The 17699-nt window shown below is 42.2% G+C and overlaps 1 protein-coding gene and 1 pseudogene across 3 annotated transcripts in view; one reads left to right on the plus strand and one right to left on the minus strand.

The window, feature by feature from the left end:
* The window catches only part of BCKDHB (branched chain keto acid dehydrogenase E1 subunit beta), a 216324-nt gene that overhangs the window by 196857 nt on the left and 1768 nt on the right, over positions 1-17699 (minus strand). For all 3 annotated transcript variants that reach the window (XR_004284879.1, XM_032339191.1, XM_032339193.1), the window contains exons 2-3: positions 7997-8074; positions 6115-6183 (exon numbers count right to left, since the gene is read on the minus strand). Coding sequence is in view for 2 of the 3 variants with exons in the window: in XM_032339191.1 (XP_032195082.1) it covers positions 6115-6183; positions 7997-8074 (147 nt within the window). In the remaining variant the exon portion in view is untranslated. The remainder of the gene's footprint in view (positions 1-6114; positions 6184-7996; positions 8075-17699) is intronic.
* On the plus strand, positions 6228-6356 carry LOC116589489 (annotated as a pseudogene).

Consider the following 17699-nt stretch of genomic DNA (forward strand, 5'->3'; position numbering starts at 1 on the left):
GCCCAGCAGTGTCCACATCAGTACAGAAGAGCATGAAACAAAAACATATGTTGAGGGGCGCCTGGGTGGCTCAGTCGGTTAGGGAACCAACTCTTGGTTTTGCCTCAAGTCATGATCTCAGGATCGTGGGATCGAGCCCGTGTCAGGTTCCAAGCTTAGCAAAGAGTCTGCTGGGGTTTCTCTCTCTCTCTCACTTACTCACTCACTATGTCTTTCTCTCTCTCTCTCTCTCTCTCTCTCTCTTTCTGTCTCTCTCTCAAATGAATGGATAAATCTTAAAAAAAAAAAAATACGCTTAACCTGATGTAAAATCTTACGTGACTAAAACACACCCAGACAACACATTGAGAAGGACAATAATGAGGACAGTTTCCAAAGGAACGGTGGAATCAGTCTCATTATATAAATGAAAGAATGTGTGGTATTCAACATTAAATCACATACCCTAAAAAAAATCAACTACCATCTGAATTGCCCGCTCCTACCCACAGGTTCCCTAGGACATACCTAGTTTCACCTGTTGCTCCAGGGCAAGGGAGCCCTTGCTTAAAAAGGCTAAAGCTGGTATTTGGAGTGCATGTATCAGTGAGGTTAGACCATCTATTTTCAGTTTTCAAACCACCCTTACTATTTTGTGCCATCAAAAGACAAGGAAGGAGAACAGTGGTTTATGGAGCTACACTCACTCTCACTCATCTGGCTTATCCAGAATACAAAAGAGCTCTATCTTTTTTTTTTTTTTTTTTTTAAGATTTTATTTATTTGACACAGAGAGAGATCACAAGTAGGAAGAGAGGCAGGCGGGGCAGGGTGGGGGGAGGCGCGGTGGGCAGGCTCCCTGCAGAGCAGAGATCCCGATGTGGAGATGGATCCCAGGACCCTGATACCATGACCCGAGCCGAAGGCAGAGGCTTAACCCACTGAGCCACCCAGGCGCCCCTCTATCTTCTTTCTTTAATAGCGTGGTCCCTAATTACACAGTTCCTTCTTTTAAATATCGAGTAGTATTCAGCATCACAACATTAGGTCAGTAACCAGCAATTCTTCAAATTCTCCCTTCTGATGGGATTCAAATGGCTTCTCGGCCTTTGCAGAGTGTTGGTACCGCCGGCAAGGAGAGCCTCATTTCGAAGCGTAGGCTGCCACCTACTGACTGTGCCCCAGTCTCTCTCAACACGAGGCTCTTCCACAGAAAGAGTATCAATTCCTTGCAGGATGCTCTCTGCTGTGTCATTTCATGCCATGTGTTCAACTAGATCAATATAATCTTTCAAATACAAGTGCTTTTAACTTCAAAAAAAAAATACAGGACAGGTTTCTGTACAGCTAAACATCCCTGGCCTGCACTCAAAAGGGCAGAGAACTATTTTTAAGCCACAAGCTATTTTTTTAAATATGGAAAAAGTTCTATTTGAATAGATGTCTCTTCACCACTTACTTTATTCCTCAGTCCTGAAGACTGAAGCTCACTCCGTCTCATTACAATTGATTTAACTGTTCATACTGATCAACCTGGAATTAATCAAAACTTTGTAGTCCTAAAGCACTTGTAAAAAAAAAAAATCACAGCAGCTGATAATAAAGCTAAAATTAGCATTTAATTAGCTCAGCCCCCTGTCATAGAGACCTAAACTGCAGGTGCCTCCTTTTTCTAACAGAGGACTTTTTTCAAGTGAGAGTTTCTTGCTGTTTTAAAAAAAAAAATCAGGGGCACCTGGCTATCTCAGTTACTGTCCTCCTTTGGCTCAGGTCATGATCCCAAGGTCCTGGCATCGAGCCCCACATTGGGCTCCCTATTCAGTGGGGAGTCTGCTTCTCCTTCTGCCTGCCACTCCCTCTGCTTGTACTCTCCTCTCTCTCTCTCTCCACCATCAAATAAATAAATAAAGTCTTAAAAAAAAAAAATCAGACCAACGAAACATCATGAAAGGGAAATAAGGAAATCCCCTTTTTGAGGCAGTAGGCCATTGTCTTGGTGAGAGTGAAGGGTAAGTTCACTCACAACATCCACTTCATAAGTACTGCCAGACACTGTATTAGGAGCCCAGGGTGCACAGATAACTTAAACATCTATTGCCTTCCAGAAGCTGTCTGGTGCAGATATCTGGTGGGGAGACAATTACAAGGCAGCCTACACTATGTCAAAGGTATAAAATCTGAGCAGGGAAAACTACGGCCTGGGTCTGCTTGGGGGGTCAGGAAGAGCTTTACAGAGGAAGCTTCTGAAGGCAAAAGTGGAGCTTACCGGGAAATCAGATGAGAGAGAGAACTAAATGGTGTGTGCAAAGGATGAGAGATTGGGGGGAAAAAGCGGAGGCTTAGGGAAAACATCTACCAGTCCAACATTAGTAAAGAATACATTGAATGAGGTCAGGTAGGTAGGGAGAGGGCAGCTCTCAGAGTCTTTTCTATATCCTGCCAAGCAATGTGTCTTTTAGAACGATCCCACTGGCGGCCAGGTGGGGACAGGAGGCAGGGGGATTGCTAAGAAGAGCCATGAAACTGTCCAAGCAATGAAGATAAGGGTCTGCAGGCAAAGAGGCCACTTTAGAAAGCAACTGAGAAGATGAACTTGTAGGACTTGACCAGGGCTGAAGAACAAGAAAAGAGGAAGAGACTCGGATCCCCCCAGTTTCTGGCTCAGGTAACCAAACGGGTAGTGGCAAATTCACTACCACTAGTGGCATATTCACAGTAGGCTCTGTGGGTTTTCTGGGCAGAGATAATGCACTCCACGGAATTTGAAAATTGGAGTTTGGAAACGGTGCGTGTGTTGGAAACGGTGCGTGTGAAGTGACAGGAGGTGACGATGAGCCGTGGTAACACGAAGACACAGATGTGAAGCTCAAGCCGGTGGTTTACACTGGATTTAGCAATTCGCAAGTCACTGGAGTGTAAGCAGCAGGGGATGGGGATGAAATGCCCCAGGCAGAGAGGGTGCGATCACAAGAGCACCACAGGGGAGAAGCTGGGCAGCAAGAGGGGAGGAAGAGACCCTGGGCAGGAAACAGAAGCCTCCCCGGCCTCAACAAGCACTCAGCTCACTACCACATGGGGCCAGCAGGACAGAAGAGTGAAGGCTAGAAACTGCTCAGCCGCGCAGCTACACCAGATGCAGACAAGACTAAGTTCAACCTCTGCTTTCCACTTCCACGTGTGAGGCGCTTGGAAGTAGCCACTCTATCCAAGTCAAAAGCTGAACAGACTGAAAAATCAACAACTCTTCCTGGACCCAAGAGAGAGGAGAGGACACACAGCAAACCGCTGTCTTCCTGGAGGCTGAGGAGACAGACAGACGGAGGAAGACAGGCAATCTTGACTTAGCAGAGCAGAGGCTGAGGAGTAAAAATGACTGCCAGAGCCAGGGCCAGAGTAGGAAAACTTGAACGGTGAATGAGGAAAGGCTGGAGGCTCAGTGTGGACAAGCCTGAGAGTTAAAAACTCCAGGGAATCCAGTCCAACCTAAGGAGGCCTCCCCAATTTTGTGAGGCTTACCTCTAGGAGCTCTACCAGGTTCCTATGATAAACACGTGAGAAAAATGCCCTCTTGCTTCCAGCTGGGGAAGTGCACAAGGAACCATTTCGAAATACACCAGAGCACTCCCTTCTTAAAAAGGCCTGACTTCAAGGGAAACCAGTTAACCAGAGCCTAATCTGCTGGGTATTTATTGTCAGACTGTAATTGACCTGGTGGAAGGAATATGTCCAACTCCAGTCAGCTCCAGGCCTCCTGTCCCACCTGAGAGAGAGCAAAACACACCTGCGAAGTTCACAGTCCAGAGGCAGAGGCTCAATAAAGGACCGAGACCTAAACAGGGTTACAGAATATGTCCCTTCCCCATACACCTCACCAGACATCCCTGAAGACCTATTTACAGCAGTTCCTTTCACCCAGCGCATCATGTCCAGCTAGTGAGAGAAAATTACAGGGCATACTAAAAGGGAATATCACAATTTGAAGAGCCAGAGCAAGCATCAGAACCAGACAGGGCAGAGACTGCAATTACCAGACCAGGGATTTAAAACAACTATGATGAATACGCAAAGGGCGCCAATGGCAATAAAGGAGACAACAGGCAAGAACAGGAGGGCAACATAAGCAGAGCTGAAAACCCTAAGAAGAAAACAAAAGTATAATTCTATATTTGTTTGTTTTTTAAGATTTTATTTATTTATTTGACAGAGAGAGAGATATCGAGAGAGGGAACACGAGCAGGGGGAGTGGGAGAGGGAGAAGCAGGCTTCCCACTGAGCAGGTGGCCCAATGCGGGGCTGGATCCCAGGACCCTGGGCTCATGACCTGAGCCGAAGGCAGACGCTTAACGAATACCCAGGCACCCCTAATTCTATGTTTTAAACATTACTTAATATATGCGAACATACTCAGATACATTCAAATATGGTCTAGAAGTATGTGGTACTTTAGTTTTCTCTGGTTATCTCCAGAAGTATGGACAATTTTTCTGCTTTTCTATATTTTCCAAATTTTCTTTAATGCATATGTATTGCTTTTGAAATAAAAGGTGCAAAGGCTTTTAATTTTTTTTTTAAGAGCTAAAGTTTGTAGGCATCCAAATTAGCTGGAACTGAGACAGTGTGAGATAGTTGAGATTGAGGAACCTCAATCTCTGAAAAGCTGTTAGAAATAGGAGAAAGCAGAGGGACAGCTCCCAGAAAATCCATCTGCTTTAAAGAGAAGAGACCTTCTCGGTAAGCACGGTGGAACATGCCATGATGTCTTAGATTCAAGTATAACAGAACCTCAGAGAACAGTAGGAAAAGAAGGAACAACAGTTAGGGGGAAAAATCAGTAAGACTCTCCCTGCCGACTGCACCCATGAGCTTTAGAGAACAGTGGCAAAGGTAAAAAGAAAGGGAGACGTCAACTCCTCCCCCTGAACTTAACCACTTGGCTGACTCCCATTTGAGGTAAGACTGAGGGAAGAAACAAAAAGTCAAATCACCTCAAAGTCATCCCTAACAGTAAGGAGTTGAAATATATTCCTCACACGGCAAGTCAGGAGGGAGGATGCTGGGATCCGCCAAAGTGCACTCTGCTTGAAGTCTGAGTCAAATGAAATGAGGAAAAGCCACTGGCAAAAATCAATCCCATGCCAAGCAAAAGACAGATCAGCTGAGGTAAAACATGTGGAAGGATAATGGGATGGTAAAATTTTTTTTGAGTGGGGGATGGTAAATCACATGTGTCAACACATGGCTAGATGACGGTACTCAGTTACTTGGTCAAATACCAGTGCGGATATTGCTGCGAATGTGTTCTTTAGATGTGATTAACATTTAAATCACTAGACCGTCAGTAAAGCGGATAGCCCTTCACAATATGGATGACCTTCACCCAATCATTTGAAGGCCTTGGGAAAAAAGACAGGTTTCCCCAACAAGAAGAAATTCGGCCTGAAAACTGCAACAGAGAAACCCTGCCTAGGCTTCCAGCTTGCTGGCTTGCCCTACAGATTTCAGACTTGCCAGCCCCCTTATTACGTGAGCCAATTCCTTAAAAAGTAAATCTCTCTCTCTCTTTCTCAATATAGATACACGTGTAGGCATTAGATACTGGTATAGAAATAGGGAGATACATATAAAGACAAACAGAAATAGATGCATATATAATATACATACATATATGCACACATACATAGATACAATATATCCTAGTGCTTCTAATCTCAGGAGAACCCTAATACAGGAAATAAGAGATGAACTCTGTTAACAAAGACCAGTAGGGCAGAATCTTGAACTAGAGACACTGGAAACAAAATTGCTGGCAGTAGTAAGAGATCAAAGCCTCCTAGATTTGAATGACATAATAAACTAATACATTTAATGAAGATGATTTTGGCATCTCTAATATGTGTGATCTGAACCAGATCAGAGAGATACTGCAATTAGAACACATTCAGAGAAACCCAAGCCAACAGATTCTGTAGATGGCTACGAAAATGGAAAACAAACCAACAAAAATAAAAACAAAAACAACAACTATTTGTACAATAAGGATCCAGCAAACAATGGAACAGGCATCTTGTATATCTTCAACATATTTAAGGAAAAATTATACAAGAATACTATTCATATAAAAAGACAGTGACTTACCGTATTTGTCTCGCAAGCCGACAGTACATCTAAAGACTCCACCAAAAGCAACATCTTCACCAAATATAACTGAAAAACAATGTTTACAAAACATGTTTTATTTAATAACCCTTAGCTTTGCGCAGTGGCAGTATCGTAGCCAATGAGGTTTATCCGAGGCACGATTATTGCTAATTGAAAACTTATTTAATAACCCTTAAGTGATACTGACAATGAAAAATGTTTACACCTTAAGTCAGAAAACAGAAATGGATTAGAAGTTTAAGTCAAGGTTTCTCAACTTCAACATTACTGACAGTTTGGACCGAGTAATTATTTCACTGTAACAGCCTGTTCTGTGCATTGTAGACATAGAGCAGCAACCCTGGCCTCTACCCAGTGGATGACAGTTGTCACCCGCTGCACACACACCCACACACACAAACACACACACACACAGAGTCGTGACTGCCAAAAGTGTCTCCAGACTTTGTTAAACGTAAGAGGAAGAAGGGAGATTAAAATCGCCCCAATTGATGAAGAAGCACTTATCTAGAATGTCATCTTGTTTCACCCAGAGCAGTAGTAAAGTAACTTAACCAGTAGGACAGCAAGCAGCAGAACTGACTCACACTCCAAGCTCAAGTCCCCTGCCAGTGGCTCTCGTTCAAACATGGTCTACAATGAAAGGCAACAATCTGAAGGGCTGAAGGGAAAGCATTCCAAGCTGAGAGAACAGTCACAAGTAGGAAAAGGACCTAAATGGTGTGAAAGGAGGCAAGTATGGCGGCAGGTAGTGAGCAAGGCCAAGGACAATAAAAATGGGTGTTCACATAGCTGAATTTATTAACACCTAACCAGCTTCGTGGACCTTAGGAAATTCACCCTTCTTTACTCTTCAAGATCAATCATTCTCAGATGACATTCAAACAAAGCAAGATCTCATCATCCAATAGTATAGCGCTCACTTCCTCCTAACAAATTAACCCCTTGTTCACTTGACCTTAAAACTAGGGATTCTCGGGCGCCTGGGTGGCTCAGTGGGTTAAGCCTCTGCCTTCGGCTCAGGTCATGGTCTCAGGGTCCTGGGGTCGAGCCCCGCATCAGGCTCTCTGCTCAGCACGGATCCTGCTTCCTCCTCTCTCTCTGCCTGCCTCTCTGCCTACTTGTGATCTCTATCTGTCAAATAAATAAATAATCTTTTAAAAAAAAAAAAAAAACTAGGGATTCTCAAGTGGAAGCCCAAGGCATACTAGATATATATATTTATATATAGGCTATGGTATATATTATATACTAATATATAAAAGTATATATATTCATACATACTAGCGCACATGCGCATGCACACACACACACACACGTATATGTGAAGAAAAGCCAACCAAATTGAGGAAACATATAGCAAAACAACCGTTTTTATACCAATAATTAAATTTAATAAGATAAAGTTATTTACAAATACTAAAATTATTTCAAAAAAATCTTTTAAGTGGGATGACTATCTCAAAGGAAAGCGTGGAACCAAATCTTCATTTCATAAACAGATTCATAAATCTGAATCAAGGGGTACTTCCTGTTTTTTTCCTATATGCTGGAGAAACAGAAGTACGTATTAGGTATCAATTCAGAAAATATTAATATAATATCAGGACCATAAATACTATGGGCAAAAGTTGACTTGATGATGTCAGATATACATGAAAACTAATTCATAATGAACTGATTTTTAAAAAATGTGTTAATACCATAATCTGATTATTTGACCTTAATCATTTGACCAGATCATTTAAAAAATTTCAGGCAGACCTATGTTAACCACTGAGATTCAGATGCAGTATTTCCAGCAAATTTTCAATCTGAATTAACACAGCTACCACACTTACACACAAAGGAAGTTTACCTGCAGTAGGATCTTTAGCCAATGAGTTATCCAAGGCACTTGTTATCGCCTGGAAAAGATTCATTTTCTGAGTTTGCCCTGTGGAAATTTAAAAAAAGAAAAAATTTTAAGTAACATTTCCTACATCGTAAGATGTATAAAAAATAGCCAGTTTCTTAACAGTTGGTTACAACATGATTAAAATCAAAGAACAGAAAGTATAGAATATCCTATGTGAATTTACTGGATGAGTCACAAAGAGGCTGGTTTTGCAGAAAATACAAAAGCAATATAGAGTTCTGCACTTGATGATGAAGCAAAATTTACACTTACTAAACAATGAAAAAACAAGTATAAAAAAGGAAAAAGCAATTTAATCAAGTCACCAAATGTGTATAGACAATAAATAAAAGTGATGGGAAGTTGGAAAAAAGAACCAGCCAGAGTGAAGTGGTCTGGAAAGACACTGGGCAGGGGTGAAGGCTATCCTCATAGAAAGTGCACAATGACCAGAGGCACACATCAAATATGCCGGTAACAGCAAATGGTCATGGACCATAGAACGATGAGGGAGGAAGGCTAATGATAAATGTTAGCACTCAGAACTTGCTGGTGTTTGGAGAATACTACAATCCCAGGCATCAACACACCAGTCTCGGTCCTCCCACTGTCTTGCTAGAATCTCTGAAAGCCAACTTCTGGCTCCCTTACTCGACTGATAGGACGGTGAAATGAAATAATACACGGAAAGCACTCAGAATAGGACCTGAAACAGTGCATGCTAAATAAGTAGGAGCTATTTACTATTAGACTCTGGACTTCACCCATATCCTTCATCTCGACCTTGGTATTATCCTGAATTATATAAAAATTTATTTAATAAACTTCCAAGTGTTAGAATTCAGAAACATTACTTTAGAGTTTTCAGCCTTGGTGCTGTCCAGAGCCCACACATATCCCAGAACTTGAGATCAGCTCCTCTCCAAAAACAGTCTTGAGGGCAGAGGAAAGCTTCTGCCTCAATCTTCTCTGCCCCAAAGGCCATCTTCACTTTAGTTCCTGATCTGTGCACTAGTGTTCACTTTAACCCAAAGCCATGCTGGGAGCAAATCCCTTGAACACCTAATTACCCTTGACTACTGTCCCATCTAACCTTTGTGTTCCTCGGCAGCCTGGGGTCGTCCCAAAAGCCACAGCCTGATTCACAGTATGGGTCACAGCAGTGGCTGCTGCCATCAACACTCTGGCTGTGACACACACTGGCCACTCACCTTTTTCCTGGAGACCCATCCTCATCCCAAGCCCAGCCTGGATCCACAGCAGGCTCTGACCTATGACACCATCATCATCCATCACCCACTGTCACTCAACCTTTTGACCCCTTCCACACTGCTGAATGCCTGGGGTTCAGGTCTTAGCAGTACTCACTCAGATCTGTCCTGCTGCCCTCTCTGCTGAAAAGAAAGGCCTTTCTACTCTTATTTTTTGGTGAGGATAATAGGAATTCATTCAAGTATTGTTATGCCATGAACGCCAAAGGGGATATAATCACACCACACGCCCATGATGACTTCATAATTTATTTTTCTTCAAGCTAAGGCTGTATTATTTAATAGATACTTGCCTTAAATCATTCTTTATTGTATAAAGCCTCTTTAAAAGTACTTATTGGTGCTCAGCATCAGATGACAATGGTTGGGGTAAATTATTTTTTCCCACCACCATGACATTCCCATATTTCCTCCTATTTCATACATTTCCTAAAGCAAGATTTTTGTCTATTATGATGTTCATAGCTAAGAACCTAAGAAGGAGAAAAATGCCTAAACATCTAAAGTGGAATTTATTCCAAGTGTGCTGACCATCTGAATTAATCTGGAATGCCTCCAAGACATCTTATTCCATTGCTGTTCAATGAGTTTGAAGTACAAAAAAGCAAAGACTTTAATAATAAAAATCATATCAAGTAAATCTGGAAAGTACTGCTTAATTACCCACAAGGAATCTATTCATCTTGTAGGAAAATAATTTATAAGTAAGGTTATTTAAAGGTTTTATTTCCATGTAAGCACAAAAATTTCCACTCCTGTGTACTTTTTTTTTCAATAGATTCAAAATTTTAGGGGTTTGGATTAACTTCTATGCTACTAGATGCTTTTAAAAGATTTAAATAATTGGGGTGCCTGGGTGGCTCAGTGGGTTAAGCCTCTGCCTTGGGCTCAGGTCATGATCTCAGGGTCCTGGGATAGAGCCCTACATTGGGCTCTCTGCTCAGCAGGGAGCGTACTTCCCCCTCTCTCTCTCTCTGCCTGCCTCTCTGCCTACTTGTGATCTCTCTCTCTGTCAAATAAAAAATTTTAAATAATTTTTAGTAGAGCAACAGCTATCTTTCTTTCTTTTTTTTAAATTCATTTGAGAAAGAGAGACAGAGAATGAGAAAGAGAGAGAGCACAAGCAGCATTGGGGAGGGTCAGAGGGAGAAGCAGGCTCCCCGCTGCGCAGGGAGCCCAAAGCAGAACAGATGCAGGACTTGATCCCTGGACTCCAGATCATGACCTGAGCTGAAGGCAGTCCCTTAACAAACTGAGCCACCTAAGCACCCCTCAGCAATAGCTATCTTTCAATTATTATTAAAGTTGCAGTGTGGTCTATAAATAGGTCAGGGGGAAAAAAAAAATCACAAATTATTCACAGGTGAGATCACTTTAAATATTTATTCACATTAGAATTACTTATTCTCCTACAGGTTATATTAAAGACCATTGATAAGATATGCCTACATTCTCTCATGATAAAGTATGTATCATCTGTAGTATGTCTAACTAAGAACAGTAAGAGGGGCGCCTGTGTGGCTCAGTGGGTTAAAGCCTCTGCCTTCAGCTCAGGTCATGATCCCAGGGTCCTGGGATTGAGCCCCACATTGGGCTCTCTGCTCCGTGGGGAGCCTGCTTCCTCCTCTCTCTCTCTGCCTGCCTCTCTGCCTACTTGTGATCTCTGTCAAATAAATAAATAAAATATTTTTAAAAAAGAACAGTAAGAAATTATTAAACACCGCTGCCAAATTATATAATTACCAGTATTAATAAATGGCTGCTAAATTTCAAAACTAGGCTGATAACTCTTATTTCCAAGATAAAAAGTTAAAACAAAACTAAAACGGACACAGCAGTGCAATTTCCCTAGTCAGGGATACCAGCTAATGGATACCCATTGGTACCCACTGCAGTGAGCCGATCACTTGAAATTGTCCTAAGTAAAGCATTGTGAAAAACCAGGTCATTATCACTGCTGCAAAGATAAAGCGGCATGTAAGGTAGTGTCGGTGGAATATAAGGAACACGATAGAGCAGAAGCCCCAAAAGGGCAGGGATTCTTACCTGCTTTTGATCAGAAGTATATGCTTAGTGCTTATAACAATGCCTGACATGTAGTAGGTGCTCGATAGCTATTTGCAGAATGAATGACTGAACAAGGAACCACAGGAGGCTAGTTCAATAAAGATAAAATATACAAAGTAAATTGTTCATCAACCACTTAAAGATAAAGAAATACAGTAGGAAAAAAATCTCTACCGATGTTACAATTCAGTCAGACTGCAGGGGAAGGGGAAGGAGGCAGAAGTGACACTGAGGCGGAGTATGCAGTTACTAAGTAACTATTCAGTATCCAGTAGCACTAAGGGAGAAAGGGAGAAGTCTTCCCAGAACTAGAATATGGAGACAAAAGGAGCAAATGGGTGCCCAAGGAGCAGTGCTTAGCAATAAACAAGGTCAACAGCAGGGCACGTAGACAGTAAGTGGGTCTATGGTTAGACCATGAATAAAAAGACACAGCTGTGACATGGAAAGTGAGGGTCTCCTTTCAGAAACCAAAGGATTTTCCAGCATATTCAGCACTGGCCTTCCTCTGAGCTGCCTCATCCTTGGGATACACCTGTACAGCACAGCATTTTCATGTCCTATCCCTTAGAAAGCTCAGCACTGAGGGCCTCACCCAAACATGACAATCAGTATATGCCTGTTGAAGCATGATGAATGCAAGATTTTAGTGGCATAATCTGGCACTAACCATACTGTGAAATGGAAGGATGCCTAAGAAACTACCTATTTTCTCCCAACAAAACTTCTACCCCTCCAGATGCCCCGTTCTCCAGGAATCCCTTTGTATATGCCAGATGTGTATCTCTATCCCATTCCAAACCCTGTTACCGGGTTTCCCAACCTCTACCCCATAAAGTAAGTTTCATAGAGAATTCAAATATGAGGGACAGAACATTTTATATTAAAATGTAAATGAAGGATGAGGGGCACCTGAGTGGCTCAGTCAGTTAAGTGTCTGCCTTCAGTTCAAGTCATGATCTCCGGGTCCTGGGATCGAGCCTTGCGTCAAGCTCCCTGCTCAGCAGGGTGTCTGTTTCTCCCTCTCACTCTCCTTCTGTGCTGTCTCACTCTCTCTCTCTCTCTCAAATAAATAAAATCTTAAAAAAATAAGTAAAACAAAATTGGGGCGCCTGGGTGGCTCAGTGGGTTAAAGCCTCTGACTTCGGCTCAGGTCATGATCCCAGAGTCCTGGGATCCAGCCCCGCATCAGACTCTCTGCTCAGCAGGGAGCCTGCTTCCTCCTCTCTCTCTCTCTGCCTGCCTCTCTGCCTCCTTGTGATCTCTGTGTGTCAAATAAATAAATAAAATATTTTAAAAATAAATAAATAAAATATAAATAAAGGATCCATAATCACAAATTGCCCTTTTTAAGGTGCCAGTAAAGGGGTGGGGGGGCAGCGAGGACACTGTTACCTGAGGCTAAAATTGGGAGGACCCAAGAAAGCCTTAAAGTTGAAGAGATTATGGCTAGGAACCCTCAGAGCACCTGGTAACTTATGTCATGGTATGACGAGCTATGACTGCTTCCCTACCTTTGGCCTTCCCTACTCGGTCTCTAAATGGTTTTAAAGTTTTCTATATACTGGTGACTCCCAAATGTGTTTCTCCAATCCAGACCTTTCCTCTGACCTTCTGACTTCACACACACAGTCACCATTTCCCCAGGTGGGTGTCAGGCCTTTCTAACTCGGTAAGCACGTAACTGACCTCAATGTCTGCTCCCAAAACCAGTCTTTTCCATCTTAGCTAAGAGCCCTGTCCTCCACTCAAGTGTCCAAGCCATAAACTGAGGGAGCACCCTTGAATGTCTTCCTTTTTCTCATTTCTTGAATCCAACACTTCCAATCCTACTTCCAAAATAAAGCTTCTTCCAAAGATTTATACTTCAGATAGATCTTTGGATATATATTACTTCCAAACTGGAGCTTAAAATCTAGTACTACGATGTCTGAATTCCAGAACTCACCATTTCTTTCTTGTTCCTGAAAACCACCTCCTAATGTCCTGTCTTAGCCAGCTCTGGCTGCTTTAACAAAACACCACAGAGTGGCTTAAACAACAGAAACTTACTTCTCACTCTTCTGGAGGTTGGGAAGGAAGTCCAAGACCAAGGTGAGTTTCTGATAAAGATCCTCTTCCTAGTTTGCAGAAGGCCATCTTCTTGCTGCATCCTCACACGGCAGAAAGAGAGATAATCTCTCTTGTGTCTCTTTTTATAAGGGTTTTAATCCCATTCATGAAGGCTCCACCCTCACAACCTAATTACCTCCAGTGTCCTCCATCTCTAAGTACAGACTGGGGATTAAGGCTTCAACACAGGACTCGGAGGATGGGGGAGACACAAACATTCGAATAGTCCATAGGACCACCACCTCACTTCTACTCCTTCTTCCCTCATTCATCAGACCACTACTACACTAAAGTACTATAAAGCAATGCATGTCATGTGACTCCTCTGCTCAAAATCCTTTTAGGTTCTCTGACTGCACCCAGAATAAAGCCCCACTCCATCAGATCCACAAAGGCCTACTTGATCTCATATCTGCCCACCTCAAAAGTCCTATTGTGTATCACCCTCCCCCCAAGGCTCAGCACCTGACTCCTCTCTCAATTCCACCAAACCAAGCTCCTTGTTACATCAGGACCTTCATGCATGCTGGGTCTCTGCCTAGCACCCCCTTCACACTCCTTGGATACTCCTTCCTCATCCCTTAGAGCTTAGTTAAATGCTACCTCTTCTTAGGGGTCTCACTAGATCACTATTATTCTCTTTCCTAGAAGCTGAACATTTCTTACATGTCATTTATTGCAACTGGGATTGACTTAAGTATGCATTTGCTTGCTATTTTTTGTCCATCTTCCCCACTAGACTTCTAATTCCATGAGGACAGGTCCATACCCACATTTGTGTTTTGTGCTAAGCATGTAGCACAAAGTTTAGCAACCAGGAGAAAATTAAAATACACCGAATGAATAAAGAAACCTTCACATACACATAATGCCTAAAATCAGGGACAGGGAGAGGCCCAAATGTGTTCTTGGGAAGCAATACAGTGCAAATGTCAAAAAGTAGAGGGGTGTCTGGGTTAAGGTGATTAAGCATTGGACTCCTGATTTTGGCTCAGGTCATGATCTCAGGGCCGTGAGACTGAGCTCCATGTCAGGCTCCATGCTCGGGCGCCGAGTCTGCTTGTCCATCTTCCTCTGCTCCTCCCCACCCCAACCCACTCACTCACCACTCTCTCTCAAATGAATAAATAAAATCTTAAAAAAAAAAAAAAAGTAGAAGTTTAACCTCTTTGCATCTAAATTTCTTTACAATAAAATGTGGATGATAGCAGGATCTCAACCCCAGCACTGTTACAAGAGGATTAAATGAATTGCTACATGTAAGGCACTCAGAATAGTGTCTGGTACCTGGTAAGTTCTGATAAAAGTGTCTGCCGTCGTCATTATTACCATTCTCTGGAGTACCATGGATGGGCAATGATAAAGTCAGAACAAGGAAACACAGAGTAGGAAGAAAAAACAGCAAGGACATGATTTGGGGTGATTCTAAATAAGCCAGGGAAAAAAGACACATGGAGAGAATTATCTGGTCTCAAATGTTCCCAACTTTTGACATGGTTGTGTTGGTGCCAGACTAGTACTCAGAGGAGCCTACCTCCTAATACTATAATCTGCCAACACGTCAAATGCTATGGAGTAAATGTCTGTGTACCCCCCACATTCGGAAGTTGAAACATCCTTCATCCCCAATATGACGGTACTTAGAGATGGGGCTTCCGGAGGGGAACAGGTCATGAAGGTGGAGCCCTCCTCATGCTGTTAGAAAAGAGACCCCACAGAGCTCCCTTCCACCATGTGAGGTTACAGTGAGAAGACAACCAGCTAAGAACCAGGAAGCAGGGCCTCATCAGACACTGTATCTGTCAATTCCTGGATCTTGGACTTCCCACCCTCTAGAACTGTGAGAAATAAATTATTCATAGTTGTTTATAAGTCACCAGTCTATGGTATTTTTGTTAGAGCAGCCCAAACATACTAAGACATCCAATCAACACATCCAACCCTCCATCATCTTCTCTCCAACAACATGCTTCTCTCTTCCAGCATTCCTCATTCGGATCAGTGATACCACCATTCTACCATCCTTTCAGACTCTCAGGCTAAAAATGTCAAGTAATCTTTGATACCCCTCCCTTGGTCCCCACAGGCAAAACAGCACCAGCTCTAGTCAATTCCTTCAAAACACACAACCATCCCCACTGACATTCCCCAATTATATCTCTCACATGGACAGTACGATATCCCTCTGACTAATCTCTCTGCATCCTTACTTTCCTTTCATTAATTCTACAAACTCTCCTCATAATATTACACGAGCACTTTGCAAATCACTCTCTTAACTACACAAGCGATGGCCCTCCACAGCCCACAGAATTTAACCTGAACCCGAATGTAATTACATACATAATGTAATGCACCCAGCACAGTGAAAGCTACATTGGATAGAGTCAATCTTTTCTCTCCCTCAACCTTTCTTCTGGCTTTCCACACTTATTTCCTACCCCTCCTCTTTTTTCCTCCAAACAAACTCACTCCTCCTCATCCCTCATAAAACCCTATGCTTTACTCATGTCGTTCCCTTCTCTACAAATTCTAATACTGGAAAGAAGACCTTCATCCCCACAGGAAAAGGACTCTTGGGTCTACCCTTGATTTCTAGAGCTGTCTGCCTCCCCCAGTGCAACTGCAAAGGGTTTATTATAAAAGGATGTAACTCAGAAACAGCCAGAGGGAAGAGATGCACAGGGCAAGGTATGGGTAAAGGGCATAGAGCTCCCATGGTCTCTGAGCATGCCACTATCCCTGAATCTCTACCTATTCACCAACCCAAATGCTCTCTGAACCCCATCCTTTTGGGTTTTCAAAGGAGGTCTCATTACATAGGCATAACTGATTAAATTCATTCAACCTCCAGAACCTTTCCCCTCCACAGAGGTCGGGGTGGGACTGAAAGTCCAGCCCTCTTATCACACAATTGATTCCTCTAGTCACCAGCTCCCCTCCTTGGATGAACCGGGAGATTTTAAACAGTTACCATCAGCGTAACAAGACACCTTTATTGCTCTCATCAAAGGAAATTTCAAAGATTTAGGAGCTCTGTGCCAGGAAAAGGGGACAAAGACCAATAAGTACTTCTTATTATAAATCACAGTATCACAGCACAATTGTGATTTTATCATGACACCCAATACTCACACTCTTATACATGCAGATGGAAGTATAAACTGTAATTTGAACTTTGTATTAAAAATCCATTAAACTATTCCTTTGAATCAGAAATCTCATCCCTAGGACTTTATCCTAAATAATCTCGGATATATAAAGGATACATGAAATGTTTCTCTCTGCATTACTTATAACAGTGCAAAAATATAAAGCAAAAGCATAATGGTAATTATGAAAAGTTTCCAGTTACTGAGTGCTTCTTAGTAATCAAATTGGGTTAAGTACATTGCACACAACTGTCTATATTTAGTCTTCATAACAATCTTTGAAGTTGGTATTACTATAAAATCCTTATTTACGAAGAAACTGAGGCTTAGAGACAGTAAGTAAATAATCCAGAGTCACAGGTAGTCACAGGGTCAAAACCAAACCTGGGACCATCCGATTCCAGTGCCAAGATCTTAACCACTAAACTAGAGGGTTTATACTCCATGGAACAGGTTGCCCCTCCCTTTTTTTTTTTAGTTTTATTTATTTATTTATTTATTTATTTATTTGAGAGAGAGAAAGAAAGAGCGCACACAAGCAGGGGAAGCAGAAGAGGGAGAATAAGAAACAGGCTCTCTGCTGAGCAAGAGCCCAATGCAGGACTCAATCCCAGGACCCTGGGATCATGACCTGAGCTGACGGCAGACGCTTAACCAAGTGAGCATACCACCCAACATACCACTTTCTAAAGAAGGTTGTGAAAACTATGTAATCATATAGGAAAACGCTTCTGATTAAATAATGCAGATTGTATCTGTGTTAAAGCTCTCCGGTTGCAGGAAAAATTTAATTCCACTGATTTGATCAACGGAGTAATTTAATTCCACTAAACTGAAAGGGAAGACCTGGAAGGATACACACCAAAATGTTAGCAGTATTCACAAACAGTAGTGGATGGTGAGATTACTTTTTCTTACTTTTTTCTATTATCCAAATTATCTGCAACATGCACTTATTTTTATTTTCATAAAGACAAACATATAAATGTGATTATCATTCTACCTGGGTTTTAGTAGTTTCACAATTATGAAAGGGGGCTGAGGAGATTAAGAAGACCTATA

Source organism: Mustela erminea, chromosome 4, assembly GCF_009829155.1.
Source record: "Mustela erminea isolate mMusErm1 chromosome 4, mMusErm1.Pri, whole genome shotgun sequence".
Lineage (NCBI taxonomy): Eukaryota > Metazoa > Chordata > Mammalia > Carnivora > Mustelidae > Mustela > Mustela erminea.